The sequence below is a fragment of the Citrus clementina genome, unplaced genomic scaffold (genome assembly GCF_000493195.1).
Source record: "Citrus clementina cultivar Clemenules unplaced genomic scaffold, Citrus_clementina_v1.0 scaffold_2, whole genome shotgun sequence".
NCBI classification, from domain to species: domain Eukaryota; kingdom Viridiplantae; phylum Streptophyta; class Magnoliopsida; order Sapindales; family Rutaceae; genus Citrus; species Citrus x clementina.
This window is the reverse complement of record NW_006262688.1, coordinates 29597205-29615272: the sequence shown is the minus strand read 5'-3', so window position 1 is coordinate 29615272 and position 18068 is coordinate 29597205. Positions and strand designations below refer to the sequence as shown.

At 32.6% G+C, this 18068-nt stretch overlaps 2 protein-coding genes across 3 annotated transcripts; both read right to left on the bottom strand.

The window, feature by feature from the left end:
* Nucleotides 1-10392: 10392 nt before the first annotated feature.
* LOC18051324 lies at nucleotides 10393-11677 on the bottom strand. Its single transcript, XM_006448511.2, has one exon. The coding sequence runs from the start codon at nucleotides 11569-11571 to the stop codon at nucleotides 10495-10497; it is 1077 nt and encodes a 358-aa protein (XP_006448574.1). The 5' UTR covers nucleotides 11572-11677; the 3' UTR covers nucleotides 10393-10494.
* Nucleotides 11678-12204: 527 nt separating this feature from the next.
* On the bottom strand, nucleotides 12205-16698 carry LOC18051323 (ycf3-interacting protein 1, chloroplastic). Of its 2 annotated transcripts, none has more exons than XM_006448508.2 (5): nucleotides 16144-16698; nucleotides 15886-15999; nucleotides 14241-14321; nucleotides 12933-13097; nucleotides 12205-12407 (listed from the first exon to the last, which is right to left on the bottom strand). In XM_006448508.2, the coding sequence occupies exons 1-5, from the start codon at nucleotides 16477-16479 to the stop codon at nucleotides 12318-12320; spliced, it is 786 nt and encodes a 261-aa protein (XP_006448571.1). In that variant the 5' UTR covers nucleotides 16480-16698; the 3' UTR covers nucleotides 12205-12317. The 2 variants fall into 2 exon arrangements, with proteins under 2 accessions (XP_006448571.1, XP_006448570.1); XM_006448507.2 differs by having other exon boundaries at nucleotides 12324-12534.
* Between the last annotated feature and the right edge of the window lie 1370 nt (nucleotides 16699-18068).

The following is an 18068-nucleotide window of genomic DNA, read 5'->3' as shown; positions in this document are numbered from 1 at the left end:
CTAAAAATCAACGAGGCAGGTTAGAAAATAAATAAATGAGGAATTAACCCTTTTAAGTTTTAAGGGAAAAAAAAAAAAAGAACTCTATTATTAGGCTAAACTTTTTTTCAAAATAATGAATGAACCAATCAATTTTAGTTGTTATCTCATTGTTTTCTATTCTTCTCCTACTTTCGAGCAGTGATGTGACCACAAATGGTCCAAAGCTGCAGCCATAAAAGAAGGGAATTTTTTCAACCATTTCCAGCTGTTGAGTTGAAGCAGTGCTGTACCTGTTTGGCACCCAAATTAAGAAAGCGAGGAAATATAAGACAACCAATCTTGTTTTTGTTTCCTTCTCCACAATTATTCCCTATTTTAAACACGATTCCTTTTCTTTTTTTTTTTCATTTCATTTGTTTATGCATATGTCAAAGCCTCAATGTTTGTGCATGTTTCCTAACACTTTAAAACAAATCTTCTAAAGAATCATAGACCTTGATCCATACATAATGATACAAAATTTATCAACCACAAAGTTGCATTAAATAAACTGATTGTAATTTTTTTAATACAAGAATCTTATTAAGTTACATAATTATGTAACATATGTCAATCCAATGTTATTACTAGTAACACAAAGTTAATTTTTGTTGGTTATACTTTTGTGTTATTGGTAATAACTGTCGAGTTAATGTATGTTACACAATGATGTAACTTAACAACAATCTTAATATAATTTTATGTTTGTCTTGTACAACTCTTAAATTGATTTAACTTACATTAGTATGTAACAAAACTCTTACTAATAAATTAAGAGAGCTCCTAAGTTACATTTACTGTAACTTATACTACTCACACAAATTATGAGACCCCACATTAAATGTTACTGTTTGTGTTAGTGGTATAAGTTACATTAAATGTAACTTAGCATTTGACATAAATTAAACATCATTGAGGTGCTTCCATTTCTATTTTTCTGTAGAGTCACAACATTGTCAGTGCCCCTGAATGATTCACAACAGTTTACGACATCTTGATAAATTTTCTGAAATTTAAACAAATTCAGGACCCTCTTGTAAAAGCTGTTTTTCCCCTCAATTAGTTATCGTTAGTCTAAGCATTCAAAACTGATGGTAACAAATAAATTATAACTTCACAACTCAGTATTATCTGGCAGTGCCCAAAAATCTTTTTCATTTTTAAATTTACATATTTTAAATTTTATATATTATTTGCAGAAGACTGGAAATGATGGGGCTCTGAACACATCACATGAAGGCATGTGGATTTGGGAATTTTAGATGACATTTCATATGTTATATATGTGATTTTTTGGGTTAGGCTTCAACGGAGGAAGGGATTATTGGAGAAACAGAAGAGATTATTTTCTATATTTTACTTGTTTATGGGCACCTTAAGTTTGGTTTTCGAGTTATTTATTATGTGAGATCTTTGGCCATGTGACTTTATCATTGCATTATTATTATTATTTTTCCTTTCTAAGAAGTTGGTCATTGCATTTAACTGATCATTAATTAAATTAGATTTTTTTTGGTTTAATTGGTTTTTATTTATTTACTTTTGAATGAAAGGATCTATGGTTGAAAAAGGGGTAATTTGGGATATGAATATTGTTAGGTTGGATCGTAAGAAACACCAACCATTATACGAATATAATTTCGTTTGATAATAAATATATAATGTTATGTTAGTTTATATTCTCAACTGATGTAATAGATAACGCATTACTATTTTATTGGTTGAGTCATAATTAATTATTAAAATCTATAATTTCTAATTCAAATGATGAAATTTTATAGATGACGTCACTCATTATAAAATGAGCAGTGTTAGTCATCCCAACATTTAAATCTTAATTGGACTACTAATTGATATGACATTATTCATAAATTGAATGTCCGTAAGTAATTTTACAAATTCATAATTCAATAAATGAATGGCACATATTATCGTAACTCAAATGTTAAGACTCTTGCAATACTAATATAAAATTCATAAGTCATCTAAGCCATCTCCAGTCCTTATGTGGCTCTGCCATTGGTGTTATTCATCAATTGTGGTCGTTTATTTTCGAAGAACTAGTTTCCAGTCTCCATAGCCTTGAAATGCTCGATGGTATAACTATTTGTGGTGGTTAAGGATCATTTCCTTTCAAGTGTTCTTACACATATTTATCATGAAGGTAATGTGGGGGTGGATGTTCTTGTGAACATTAATTGGTTTGTCTCTTGATGGTTTCAGTTGGTGGGATAGTCCCCTCTTTGTATTCGTAAGAGCTATTTTATAGCGATAACCAGCTTAAGCTGAATGATCAGTATTAGTATATATTATAGATACAAATTAATCGTACAAAATAATTAAGTAGCACGTACTTATAATGAAGATGTTCTATTATCTTAGAAATCGTGTGATTATACCTCCAATATTAAAAGTGCATACCTATACCATAAGTCAATATGAAAAATTATAAAAAGAGAATTAGTTATAAAATTGTCGCTAATAATTTACAATTATGAACTTACAAATTTGTTTATTATAGATCAGCGAAACATTAGAACATTACTGTAAAAATAAAACTACAAATTTCTATTTTGTCTATTATTAACTCTCATATGAAAAAGGAAAAAAAAAATAGAATAACACTGACTTAGTAACGATATTCCAACAGGAGACCGCTGAAATCGAGCTAATACAGAGCCAGTGTAGTTTTGGCCAAGTTGGGGTCCTAAAACATTTTTCCTCTGCTTTATGCATGTTTCCAAATGAACACTGGCAAGTTTGAGACACACGTCATTCAAATTTTCTGCAAAGTGGAACAGATATAAGTAATTGGCAATATCAACGATACTAGAATCTCAAAACAAAACAGCAATGTACCATTACATCTTACAGTAATCTTCCTCTTAATAAAAAAAACTGAAAATTCACGAACCAATGATGACATCCAATGTCTGTCTAATCTAATATCCATCAACAAATGAAAATAATACCTATATACACTGTATGGGTGTTGTGGCAAAAATAATCATGTCTGCTTGAACTGTATGTAGAAGTTTGCTGAATGTGAAACGAGTGTGAGCAGTGATCTTACAATTAGCAGTGTTCGTATTCTGGTCTTCAGATTTCCGTGTCCCTTAAAGAAGTTGCTGCTCTCTATCTGCAGTTGAAAATCTGCTGGCATTTCAGTTTTATTGGTGCAACTGCTATTCTCTTCTTCTCTTGTGACACGATTTATTTCTATTTCTTTTAAGGGTTTTGACAGCTCTTAGTAATGACCCGCTTATATTATTTGAGGCTCAATTTATGAGTTAGATATTAGGATGCAAAACAAAAAGGTTCAATTCAACCGAAACAGTCCTTGAGCCGAGCCGAAAGGGCTTGTGGGAAATTGCAAAAGAAATTAATTAATGAGATTAATCAACAGTATCTAGATAAAATCACAGCATTAATCGGGCTCCTGCGTTCATCCTCCAAAGTTGCAGAGCATTACTCAATTTCTCAGTCTCTAATCTAAAAGCATCAGAACGAATACTGGAAATAATGTCCTGTGTTTGCTGGGTATATACGGCCATTTCTGCCTTTAGTTCATCCAACTTCTGCGAAAGCATAGACATCTTCTCGTGGTGGTACCGAATGGGGCTGCTTTGATACAGTTCAGTATCAACTCCATAACGAGCTCGCGCTACTGCCTTCAGATGGTCAAAGACAAAGTCAATTTTAAACCCCGTTAGTTGAGCAGCTTTTAAGTACCACCACCAGGTGAAAAGCAATTGGTTGGTGATGTCCTGTACCTGAGTGCTGCACATGCTCTGCACAGTCGCACACAAAAAGGTGAGCATAAGAGTCTTCTTGTTTTGGCTTAAAAAGCAACCGTCACCCATATCCTCCTGTTTCTTAAGCAAGCCCTTAAGAACTCCGGCAAACGTTGGAATGATTTTGTAATCTCCTAAGCTGATAAGCTCGGACTGCGTGTCCTCCGGACTGATTGGTTTCAGTAATTTACCCGTGTCTAACGAAGAGATATCTTCCACTAGCAGTAGGAAATCTTCATCCGAAAGAAAATCTTTTGAATTGCTTACATCTGCTGCAGCTTCATGATGCCTAGCCTCAGAAATTTTGTTACGAATCTTTCGGTTTTCCTCCTCGAAAGCATTGAGCACGTCCATATATGTATTGTCTTTTTCACTGTCGGAGTCGCCCTCTATTATGTCTTTGAAGGTTAAGACTTTACCTATTGTATCACTAGTTTTGCTGTTGATAGTTATCAAATGGACATCTCCGGGCTTTTTCAGCAGAGCAAGAATTACCTGCGTATACACCAAGCAAGTTCTTTATGATATAAATCAAGATGATATTGTTATAAGCTGGTTTGAATAGAACATCCAATGCAACTATTGAAGATTGATAAGATTTTTCTAAAAAATAATCATTAGGCTTAGTTACCTCAATCAGACACATAAATTCTGCTATGTAATCACATTCTTCGCAGTAATAAACGCGTTCTTGTTGGTCTCTTTCCTCCTCACAGACATCACAAATTTGCGTACCGTAATTACCATCAGCATGTTTATCCATGAGAGTTAGCGAATGTTGATGGTGACTCATGTGTTCAATAGTTTGTGGAAGTGGAGAAAGCATGAGATGGAGAATGAAGTTGCATTTCAGACAATCCTGAAAGGATGCTTCGCTAATGGCAAATTTGTATTTCCGGCATTTGGCGGTGTGATAAGAATATGTGTTAACAGCATTAGTTTAGTTAAGTCAGTTATGGTGACGTGGCAGTCCAGTCAGCAAAGTAGTGGTTAGTTTGTTTAGTTTGTTATTCAGCTTCTCTAAAAGGTGAAATACACGTGAAAGTGATGTGTGTGTAAAAAGAGATTCCAGCAAGCAATATATATAAGCTGGTGATCCCATTCTGTAATATACAATAAGAATGAATTTTCTCAGCTAAATTTTCTTTCTCTCTTGCTCAGATTTTCTCTGTAAACAAACAGAGAATTAAATTCATATGGACAAGTTAAATTAAATTCATATGGACAAGTTAAATTTGTTATCCTTTCACTATACTAAATATTGTGAAATAATAAATCACTACAGGAGTGATTGAAATATAACACTTTTTTTCTTAATTCCAATAATATTATTTTATAAAGGTTTCATTGTATTTATTGGGTTTTGAATTTCAATATTTAAATTATTAAGTTCAAAATGGGGCAGGGGTAGATTATTAAATTTAAAAGAAGAAAAATTAGAGGGAAACAAAAGCACTTTTAGTTAGTATGATGAGTTATTGGGTTTGAATTAAATTCATATGGAATGGAAAACTTGTACTATAGTGCCAAACCTGTAAATAGAACAGCGGCAGTTATGTATGTAATGGCTTTTCTATAAATACAAAAGTTATTAACTTTTTTAAAAATAACAGTTTATTATATTAATTGACTTGTTAGTTGACTGATAAAATTTTAATTTTACCCATAATGAATAAGTCCCTAAATTAAAAAAAAAAAATGATACAAATCAATATCATGTGAATTTACAATTTTGTCTTGTTCTTACCGCAAGTCGCTTAAATTTATAATGATATTTGAATGATGTTATAGCCCCTGTGATGGATCTATTGCATTATCAAATTGTAAATTAATGAAAATGTAGTAAACTGTTATTCTTAAAAAGTTAATATAGTGAGGTGTTACCTCTCAATAATTCGTCTAGTAATTTGTTATTTAATAATACTTGCCATATTGAAAGAATGATAATCCTAAGAGCTAATTACAAATTTGGATTTCATTTGATGAAAATACGATTTTGTTTGTATGACATCAATGTGGCAGCATCTTTAGATTAACAACAGTGATAGAAATGTAATAACTATTATTTTAAAAAAGTTGATGTAGTAATGTGTTACTTTAAATAATTCGTGTGGTGATTTTTTTTTTTTTTCAACACTTGTAGCAGTGAAAATATAATAACATATTTCATAATGAACAAATAATGGATGAAATGCCCCTTTGACATTGACTTTCTTTACTTACTTTGTCAATAAATAAATTCCCCGCTTTTTCCTGAATTTTATCAAATCAAATGCTTTTTTTAATAGAAAATTATGATATTACGAAAGATAATATTGGCTTAATATTACTTAACTAATATGCCAATTAGTAATCGACCTCCAAAATGTGAATATGGCTAAAGGCATTAGCTTTGACTTAGCCCTAGAGTTTCTTGAGTTCGACTTAAAATTTTAAATCACTCAATATAGTTCTTAATTAAGCTAGAAAAGAAATTGTACTAAACTACTAATTCGTTCATTACTTTCATGTCGGAGATCTTTTAGCCAAAACACTTGGGAGTGAAGGATTTTTCATTTTTTTTTACTTTTAATGTTTTGGTCAAACATAATTTTTTAAATGAGTAATGCTATACATCTCAAATTTTTTGTCCCAAAAAATTATTCCAAATAATGTGGCATTCAACAATTGGCTGATTAGATAATACAATAAATTCATTTAGATCTTTTTAAAAATTACCAATCGCTTAATGAATGATAAATTACTTTGGATAGAATTTGGGATTAAACAAAAAAATTGAGATGTGCCATTATTTTTTTTTCAAAGAATTTAGACCCGTAATTAAAGGATAATTTTTATTTTATGCACATGTTGTGTATATTTTGAATTTACATCCGAGAATCACGGATTAGAAAAACATCCGGAAACTAAATATAAACAAATATGTATTCAGAAGTGAAGGGGAAAAACACTTTTTAATTTTTATAAATGTATTGACAACTCATATGATATGTCAACAATTGACGAATATGATTTAAAAACTTTAATGGTGTGTTTACTAATCAGTAATTAAAATAGAGTGGAATCGAAATAGACTGTAATTAAAATGAGGAATGAGAATAAGAATAAATTATTCACTTTAGATGTGGGAATTGGAATTAGAATGAATTATATTGTCATTGATGTGTTTATTTTATCTTAAAATCAGAATGGATAGTTATAAGTTACTAAATTGACCTTAGTTTATTATTGTCATAATAATAATAAAAAATTTAAGATTTAAGTGGAAGTAGTATGAAATGAAAATCTCATTCTCATCTCTCCATGGGAATGAAAACTCTTAATCATTTCCAATTTTAAGTGGGGCCTACTATTATGATTCACATTCCACCTCTTATTTAATCAAGTAAACACATTATTTATTCACATTTTTTTAATTCTTATTCTCATTCCCAATAGCAAACATACAATAAATGTGAACATGATTAGATTTGGATCCAATATTGTATTAATTTCTCTCTCTCTTTTTTTTTTTTGGTTGGGAGGGGGTCCTTCTAATGTTTTAAAAATTGAGATCCGCCAAATGACCCCATATATGCTGACCCAATTTTGGCTGAAAGCCACTCCTGCGTCCCTATCTGCTCTTTTAACTATTTTTTTGATGGGCCTTTTTATGATACTGCAATTAGGCTATTAATATGGACGGTTAAATTTAATTAATGGTACATAATATTTGGGGGTGTTCGCGGATAAAATTTTATGAATTGTACATCAATTCATATGCGATTCACGATTTTACGAATTATAAATTCTTAATCCAATCAAATCTACGGATTAGTGAAATTTAATTCAAATCTAATCCATACATCTGCAGATCAGATGCAAATTTGATCCAGTCCACTATTTTGCAAATTGGTTTGCGGACCGAAAATTTTTAATTTTGTTCAATCCACAAACTAACTAAATAAAAAAATTAATAAAAAATAATATTACTACCAATCAAATTTAAAATTGAATAAGATTTAAATAAATTAATTATTTAAATAAAGTTAGAAAATACATTTGAAGTTTCAAAATATAACACACCAAAACAAAAAAAAAAATCTTATTTGTTTAGATCAGTACATGGAAATTAACTGTTTAGAAAGCTATATTTGTTTATTTAATTATTTTTTATTATTATCGGATAAGATATAATATAGTGTTAATGTAACTATATTTTAACTTATTTATTTACTAGTAAGTACTAATTTCATATTTACAAGTTTTATTTTTTAATTAAATAAATATTTTTTTTTTGCAGATTCACGAAGTAGATCCATATCTAATCCACCGATTGCGGATTATCAAAATTTCAATCCAATCCAATCTATCAATCCACAGATCATATTTTTACGGATCAAATTTCTCCAGATCAGACGGATTGAGCGAATCAGATTAGATTCTGAACACCCCTAATAATATTTGTATTAAAAAAAAATTGTAACGCTAATAACAACAGAACGTAGTGAGTGCATTTAAATGAATGTCATAAATTAAATTAATAAACTTCTTAATGAAATTGTCTATAACATAAGAATATTTGATTACCCATGTTTTAGTAATATTTAATATTATTAAAAGCACCCACTATCTTATACATATAAAGAACTATTGTATAATTGATCATGAAGTATATATTACTTTTAATATCCATTTAGCATACCTATACAGCTATACCATAAAATTATGGTTTATCTTACAATTACTATTCTCACATATTAGGAAATTATCCAAGTCCTATAAAATTTAAGTTCCATAAGTGTATTTTAATTTTTTTTCCAATATCACTTTTCTGATTTTATAAGAGGTGAATCCAATATATATACTTAATTATCTTTAGTTTATAATTCATAAAAAAGTTATTTTATCAATATTCTATAATTGTGATTATAAAATTTTATGTTACTAAGAATTACTACTTTTATGATGGTAATTAATGGTGAAAATTGAAAAGAAAATTACCTGCAATAATGTTCATATGGAATGAATGAGGAAAAAAAATTATTTGTTAATTTTTATTTTTATTGTAAAAACATGGTTTGGATTATTTTAACTTAAAATTTTGACACAAAATTTGAGCTATTAATCTCTCACAATCTAATAGTTGATATTGAAAGTCAAAGTACATTATAATGTCAAATCATCTAGTATTGAATTGGATGAAATCAATAATCAGAATTTTGTGTAAAAAATTTAAGTTAAAGTAGCTTATATATATATATAGCATCATTAATGATATATACCAGATAATTTATTACAATGCATTCAATCATTAATGTTTAGGTATGAATGGTTTTCCAATTAAACTCAAACAATATGATTATTGTAAGACCTTATGGAATATCTTAAATAAAGTATAGTTGAAATAGTTAATTACATTTTACTTATATACTATTTTCCTTTATCAATTAATTAAAATAAAAAAGAACTTATGATTATATGCAACATGAAAACTACTTGTTACTTTTTAGTAAATTAATTATTTATACAATTATTAAATGAATTGTAGAGATTAAAATACTGAAATTCAAGGATCCACAATAACTATATTATTAATAATGTAAAAACTTATATGGTATCATAGAAAAATCCATTTTAGATAGAAGAGAACATAGTATTGACTTTCCCTTTTTAAATTTTTATCTTTCATGTTACGAATCACCATGTGTAGTAACAAATTAGTAAAGTTAATGGTATTTTTAACTTTTTTTTTTTTTCAAAATCACATAACGAAAATTCATCAAAAGCATGTGAATGTGAACGTAAATTCCATCCGGTAATGGTAAAGAAATTGCTAGTGGGAGATGTGTCTTACTTAAAGTTCATCACATGGTCAACTCGGATGAATGTATCATTAAATCGATTTCCAAGATAATTTTTGGCTCTGGGTAACAATTGAACAAATTATTTCACAAACAAAGAAAATTGAACTTGAAAGTTCCCTTGATAGAACAAAACATTAATGATTCAACGGACGGCGGAGGAGCAGCACGTCCGCAGCGATCTGCGTTGATGACTAATGCTGGTGGGCGCGGGTCAACGGAAGCGCCTTGCGGCTACTTTTTACGTTTAAGCGACGCTACTAAATATTTTCGTAGCACTAGTAGTATCCGGGCCCTACGGATTCAATCATACAAATGAGAGTTTTATTGTACTTTATATCCAACAAGTCGTCTAGTTTTAAAGTATATAAACGATATTACATAAAATAACTAAATTTATAGCTGACAAGACAACCATTTTATTTTTATAATCGATAAGCGTAAAAGATATGCATTAACCTAAACTATAGATGGTGCGTCGTTTATATTGTTTTATAGAAGCAGTACGATACGACATGTTTTATATCCCTATACTCTGTATACATGATTTTCATCATATAATCATATGCATACATTTTGTTATTTGAGAATGAAACCTCAATTTTTGTTTTGACCAATTTGAAGAAACATGAAACATTAATAATTCTCACTAGTTTATAAATTGAATTTAATAAAAAAAGATTTCAATATCATGTGATTCATGTAAACTCAACAAATGCCAAAATCGCCTAATTTTTAGCATTACAAGAAAAGAAGTTCCGTATTGCATATAGTTTGCATTGCATAAAATAGCAAGGCCAAAATAGCAGCAAGCAAGGTGACAAAATATGTGTATCTCAAGCACTTTGAGCTTCTAAGAAAGCATTGAAGTCCTCCCTGGCCTTGCGCAGGCGAGGCGTGATGCAAGAAGTTGGAGATGAAGGGTATGATGTAGGAGACGACACAGAAAACCGAACATGCCGAGAAGGTTCTTGGGATTTATGGGCTGACGTTGCGGCCTTGCTTGAACCATTTTTAAGAACACCCTTTACGTCCTTGTTGAATACGAAAGCTGCATTGATGGGAGAGTGAGCGTCGTTCGCACTGTTTCTTATCAACTCCAATGGCAGATCAAAGTAGAGGTTCATGGAGTCTCCGTCTTCTTCATGTTCATTAGCAATGGCAGATGACGCCCATGATCCACATTCGAATTTCTCTAAAGAAACTGTCCTGGAAATCACATTTTCCATCACAACCATTTCCTCCTTTCTTGGCCTCACTGCCTTCGCTTTGCCGAAGCCTGGGAGAAACAAGCAAAGGGCGCTGCATTTGAATTCCGGATCATCATGAGAATCCACGTTCTTGCTACTGCCGTAATGAATGTACTTGTTGGTGTCAGCTCTGGAGAAGCTGGCATTTGACATTTTGTTGTATTCGCCGGCATCCGGTTTACTCAAGCAAAAGTCTACTTCATCTGAATATGCACTGGCTCTTCCTTCGCCGCAAGACTTGCTCTTTCTGAACGATTCTTCTTGCAGCGAGGACGTATGGGATTGTACTACAGCAGATTGCTGGCGGACAATGTTGTGTACTTTACGGGGAGACGCTTGACTTTCGTTTTTCCATCTCTTCTTCGACAGAAATGAGCTCAACCGTGGGGATGATACAGCTGAGTTCGACAGGTTGCAGCTTAAGAACTTGGGTTTTGCAGGGGGCAGAACCGGCGGCAGAGGCACAGTGGTGTCTCTTGCGGATGTAATAACTGGAGGCAACATCAAACTAAAACTAGGTTCCCTTATTGATATCGGATCCACCAATATCTGCTTTTCCTTCTCGGGGCTCTCCTTCTTGACTGTACTTTTAGCTTCTTCGATGATGTAGAATCTTGAGTCATCGACACCATTGTTGACTTCCTCTTGTCCTGGAAATGACATGGTGTTAGGGCAGAAACCGCTGGGATGAAGCAAAAGATGGCCCGGGCTACTTAAAAGAGGAAAAAGAGGTAGAAACAAGATAGGACGTGGGCAGCATGCCGTTGGCATGTTAGTTGGTAGTGATATGCATGTTCTCCATTTCCTCAATAATATATAAGGAGACATGTCTCGATAAAATATATTCTTCTCAATACGAAAATCAAACAAGCAATGCATGCAACAACTAACTGAATATTTTTTGTATTCTAATGTGACTTTTTTATCATGCTGATGGCATAGCTATTCTTGAGTCTTGACATATAAAAAGAAAAAGGAAAACAAGAGCTTGAAGAGAACACAAGACAGAGTTCTAATTTTTTAAGTTAACGATGTGCTCACTTTAAAACAACATTTACGCATGAACGCATGCGAGAATCTACACTATACGCTAATAATAAAGTGGGTTTTAGGGAGTCTTTGATCACAAAGTGTGACTGAAAATTGTACCCAGAAAAGCAAACCACTGAAAGCATCAAATCCATGAATATTCTGTGTCATTTATAATGACTCTTTAGCAATTGTTTTACTAGATTTCTGCGCTGTACAAATAGCTCATGACCAATTAAAAGAGGAAAACTACTTTACAAATGTACATCCAACAGAAATGTTATTTCACTTCACTAATGTGATATACAAATTTAATTCAGGACTGTTGAATCTGGCGACACAAAGGTTATACACTGAAGTTAAATGACAAGACAAAATTTCTACTGGAGAGAATTATAGAACAAAATTAAGACAACAGAGATCCCAATGATGACTGGAAAAGCCGTGACTAAGTACAGTGCTCCATAACCCTGCAAGACAATTAGCTTCCTTGGTCACAATCCCCAACGATTGCAGAACATGAATTTCACAATTCCAAACAGTCGGTGTGTTAATGCTGTCCTCACAAAGATGTGCACTTCAATCAGCATTCATATTCTAAAAGCATTTTAAAAATCATATTAGTCAACTGGCTTTTCAATAATGTAACATTGTAATAAACTGTGTTTACCCATAGTGTTTGATCCCCACATTTTTGTGGATTAACCTTTGAATTAGAAAGTAAATTTCAATAATCAATTTGAGGCAATCAATTAGTATCGGTATAATGACAAAGTAGCAGTCACAATATAAGAGGGTAACAGCAAGTAATAATTTGTTCATAATCTTTTAGAATTTGACCAGTTTAACAGCTGCTACTTTAATGAGAGCAGCAGCAACTCCAAGATACATTGGACAAAGACAGCCTCATAGTCATGGTTAACAGAAAATTTTCTTCCAAACTGAAAAATAGCCAGACACAGATATCAGAGAGAGAGGGAGAGAAGAAAACAAACCACAGCGGAAGGCACTTCTGGGTCATCACCACCCCCCGCATCTTCAATTTCAGCAGCTGAATCCCAATCAATGTTCAGTCTCTTTGCAGCCATTTCAGGATCAATACCAGTGTCTGTAACTTTAGCATACAAGGATTTGCTAGGCTTCTGCTTTGTTGCTTCCACCTATTCAAAAAATAAAAAGAAAAAAGAAAAACAGAGCTAATATCAATAAATTAGCATGGAAATTAGCTAATATCGGTAATTCATATGCTTAACAGTGTCGTGTCCTGAAGAAGAGCTACACAGATACAGAAGTTAAAGGAAATTTGGAAAAGAAAAATGTAGCATAAAGCTATTAAATTAAATTTTAAGAAATTTTCTTTCAAAACGGCATCAAATTATGTTCAGGAAGCTTGTATTAAGCTTAGGAAAGTTTTTACCAAAAAGATAGGTAAAATTGATTGAGATGAAAAGTTTACAGCTTATAGACACTATAATGTTTGGATCCATCTGTAAAATTCAGCTTAATTTGACCTACCATGTAATGAGAGGCTCCCTTTTCATTAAGGAACTCCATATGAAATCTAGAAAATGGTAAGCTGAACATGATCTTTAAAGGAGAGTTTCCTAAGTATAATGTGATGAAGAAAGAGCGAAAATTGCATTTGAAATGCCCAAAATCCAAGGAAAGAAGCATCTAAAATTCTAGTATGAGCAAGATATGGAGGAAACATAATCCATATAGACTTTACTGGTCTTCAGCATACAACTTTTAGATCCATCAAAATACAGAAAATACTCTTGTTTTGTTGCTCAAGCAAAGTTTTCATCTATGAGAAGTCTTTAATGGGGTCCTCACATTTCTTTTTCAAGGTGCTTCTATAAAGAAACAGTTAATACTAATTTGAAAATAAAGAAAAGCAAACTGGTTGCTGTATAGTTTAATATCTACCACAAGATTAAGAATATTTAGGAAATACTACAAGCCAGTAGACATTCCTAAGTTTCCATCGTGTACTAAGCAATTTACAATAGATAAAATGTTACAAAATAGACCCTGCAAAGTAAAATCTATGAAACCACTCAGAAATTATCAACAATACATCATATAAAAGATAGGGAATCTGTACAAAGCTGACAGTGGAAAGGCCATTCTGCCTCAAGCCATGCATAAATGGGAAGAAATTTCAGACCGAAACGGTAAATTCAACCTAGAGAAAAGTGTACACTAATCAACACTAGTTGCCCTGTTTCAATGTATGTGCACATGCAAATATCACACATCTCAACATGAACAAGTATAATGCTCTCAAAGTATGTTTATACCTCTAAATTAGGCCATTGGACCATTTCCTCGGCCAGCATTCGCAGCGCAACACGATTTTTTGGGACCTTTCCTTCATTCACCTGGTAGACAAATGATTAAATCATCATCAATCTTGCAAGTGATTTGAGGCTATCAGTAGACTTTTAAGCTTTAAGGCTCAAACATTAGACTGTAGTGTCTTTTAACACTTGACCGCATTGCTATATAAAAGCTTGGATACTCCTACTGAACATAGGAGAGGAGATAATATAACACAAAACCTAGTGCAGAATAAAAAAAAATTACCCTGAGCATTCCCTTCCAACACCTCTGTGCTGGTTCACCTAGATCCATACACTAGCTTGCTTGTGACTATTTACCTATGTATTGTTTGTACCAAATGCCACATGTCAATTCTTTGAGACAATAAACACTACAATTTCTTTAGAAAATAGATGTGTCAAATTCCCAAGAGGCTTTGCCCGTCAGGCGCCAAGACACGGCTTGCCATGTCTTTGAGGAATGAACTTCATTAACAAAGATTGTGATTTTTAATGTATCCATCTGGGACAGAATGGCCTAGTATAACCCCAGACAGAGTAGACCAATAAGCACCTTAGATGACATAAAAAGGGGTATGAATCATTGAGAAGAGTTCCTCAAACTTATTTCCTGTGTTGGACACCTAGGGGTCAGTCCCAGGTAAACTCTTACCTGAATCATAAGAATTTTACTTAAGTTGGTAGAATGAATTAACAATACATAGAGATAGAGACCCTTCTGCAATGATGGGATTATGTGTTCACTCTGCTTTAGAAATACCATTTAGTGGAGGACAAAGGTAACTGTCAGTCCAGTTGGCCTCATAGAACTAAGCTCTAGTATCTGGGGCCCCCAAGGTTTATTTTCTACTTTTTCTAACAAATGAAAAGAGTCTGGCTTCCCCCTCACCTGCTTCAGAAAATGATTTGTTATGCCACATTATATAGGTTCTCCTGTCAAACTGGACAACAGCCGTATTGCTATACGTACCCTGGTGCATTTTTATTACATACAGGTTGTTTTCTCTTGCAAACTAAGATACTATTATCAGCTCAAAAAATCTTGTGGTTTGCTGTCTGCACCTAAACTTTTGACACACTTATCATCTCCTTTAACAATGATCTGAAACAGCTTTTTTCCTTAATTATGCAGCAAGAACCACACAAAACAATTGAAAAAAAATATTCAGACCAATATTCAGACCTTGCCGATTGATACATTTCCTTTACTAGAGTTGGGGGAGATAGATGGCAAAGATTATTTCATAAGAACTCTCCTTAAATGCATTTCTATTAAGCCTATAGACATTAAATTGCTTCAATAAGTACAATGCAAAATACCACTTAGTATCATGAGACGAGATCAATGGACTTTAAAACTCTTTAGATGATCTTTCAATTAACAAATATAATAATCTACAGCAACCTTTATCCCCATTGAATTTTGCAACATCTTTCCCATTTGTAAACTATTCTCTAAATTACAAAATATTCACAAATTCAAGTAACTCCTCATATCATATTTTAGCCTTGAGGAGAAATTTCCAAGATAATTTCAATTCAAATGTTTTTGTGGGTTACAGATTGAAAAACATCAAAAGTAAATGAAAATGTAGCGACTTACTTGCTCCAAAGCTTCAGCCAGATCATCTCTAGTAGGAGCATCGGAATCTTCAATCCCCAACAATCTCCTTCTCTCAACCTCTCTTGGGTCATCAATCATTATGGTAAGCTTAACCTACAAATTCAGAAGCCACAAGTCGAATTTTTCACATAACTTCAATGCAGAGATACACAAAAATGTATAATTTCATATAAATTCTCCAAAATCAAATGCATTCTTGCTAAGAAATAAATAAAATTCAACAATGCTAACACTTACTTCGCTGAAGAGCATGTCACGGTTTTTCCTGAGAAGCTCTAAAACTCTTTTAACCTGAGCAATGTTTTCCAAGTCTTCTGGGGTCGCTTCTTCTTCTTCTTCATCTTCTTGGTCTTGGTCTTGCAGATCATTTTCTTGAGCGACACGCAGATCAGTGTCTCCTTTACCAACCAAAGCAACAACCCTTTGACTACTCCTTCTGCTACAACAAAGACAGAGCTTTGAAGCTCTCCAACTTGTAGCGGTAAACAAGGGATGGTGTTGATTGATCTGATTGTCGCCGTGGCGTGAGATGATGGGTGAAGCAAGCGGCATTTGCGGGAAAGTTGCCGCCATCTTGTTTGTTTTGCTTGAAAAGACTTTATTATAGCTTTTGTATTTCCTTCATCAAATTCAAAGCATGAATCTATTCCCAGATGAGCAATTCCCCTGTCTTGCTCTGTATAACTCTATCGTTGTTTTGCTTTGCTTTGCTTTGCTTTGCTTATTCTTTGTTGCTTGCTTCACCGAGACTCTTTTTCATTCGTATGGTTAATTTTGCTTCTCACTTCTTGGATTTCGTGGCCAGCGTTACAGATTGGCTTTTTAAATTAACTATTGGATACTAACATTCAAGTCCCTATTTTTTATAATATTGCAAATAAGGATATAATTTATATAATTATTCTAAATTGTTATACTTATACTCTGACTATAATAAGTTACTGGTGATATCAATAATTTAATTTTATATCTCTGAAATACATGAGTATATAGAAAAGCTGATTTTAGGGTATGAAATTCAAACTTTTGACTTGATTAACCCATTTCTAAATGGATTTTTTTTTTAAATGACAAATTGACAATCATAATATGAAACATGGTATAAACTATGTACTTTATTGTAATAAAGTTATAAAATATGTACCTATATGTTAATTAACCCATAAATTGAGGCTCGGGGTTGCCGAGGGCTGGGCTGGGCTGGGCTGGGCTCTTCTCTTGGATTGGTAAAATCTGGCCTCAATGCAAAAGTGACCTGAGTTTAGAGCCGCCCAAAAGTTTTCATAAAATCTTTTTTAATTGAAATTACTTAAATAACTAAAATAAATTAATTTATTTTTATTTTAAATGGATATTTAATTAAAGACTTACATTAAATTTTTTAAAAAAAATTACACCCATCCCATTTCATAACTTGTATTTATATTTTAGATTTTAATTGAATTTTTTTAGAGACATTTATAAGAGTTTATGATTATTGAGATAGAAACTATAGAATTAGAAGAAAATAGTTAAAGATTTTAAAAGTTTTTTTTAATTTATTTTACAAATAAAATTTAAGAGAAATAGTATTTTTAAAAGTAAAATTTTGTAGTAAGATGGTTGATTTTAAGATATAATTAGTATTAAATAAATTAAATTGGGGATATTTTAAGAACTAAAATTCAAAAGGGGTGTTATAAATAATGTAGAGGGAAAGCTCCACTAGGACCACTCCGGAGTTGATGACAAGAACGCTTCTCCCAGGCCCAAAAAGGTAGCAAAGGGCAGTAAACCATTTAAAGATAGACACTGAGAGAGTCTTGATTTGATTCTCCCCCCGAGGGCTTGGCTCTCCATGGTAGCCTTGCCCTCTCTCTGAACATGGTCAGCAAGTGGGTTCATAAACCATGTTCAGATTCGGGTTCGATGGAGCAACGGACAAGGCTCAAGAGGTCCCGGTAGCCGAGAGGCGTGGAAAGTGCTTGGGTATTCGCCGGTATCGCGAGATCGTTTACTAATGGCAGTTGTGGCGGGAGCCCTCTCCATTATCAGATCCCTGCCGGGCTCGTAAACCCTTCTGCACCAAACTAATTACTACAAGAGGAGTGGGAAAGAAATAAAGATGAGAGACGCACAGTTACTTAATTGTAAAAAAGATTTCCTCTTCTTCCTTTTTTTTT

Coding starts and splice junctions, on each gene's coding strand:
- LOC18051324 (XM_006448511.2), bottom strand. CDS start 11,571: ATGTCATTTCCAGGACAAGAGGAAGTCAACAATGGTGTCGATGACTCA.
- LOC18051323 (XM_006448508.2), bottom strand. CDS start 16,479: ATGGCGGCAACTTTCCCGCAAATGCCGCTTGCTTCACCCATCATCTCA. Junction 16,000..16,143: donor GTGACATGCTCTTCAGCGAA/GTAAGTGTTAGC, acceptor CTGAATTTGTAG/GTTAAGCTTACCATAATGAT. Junction 14,322..15,885: donor TGGCTGAAGCTTTGGAGCAA/GTAAGTCGCTAC, acceptor TTTGTCTACCAG/GTGAATGAAGGAAAGGTCCC.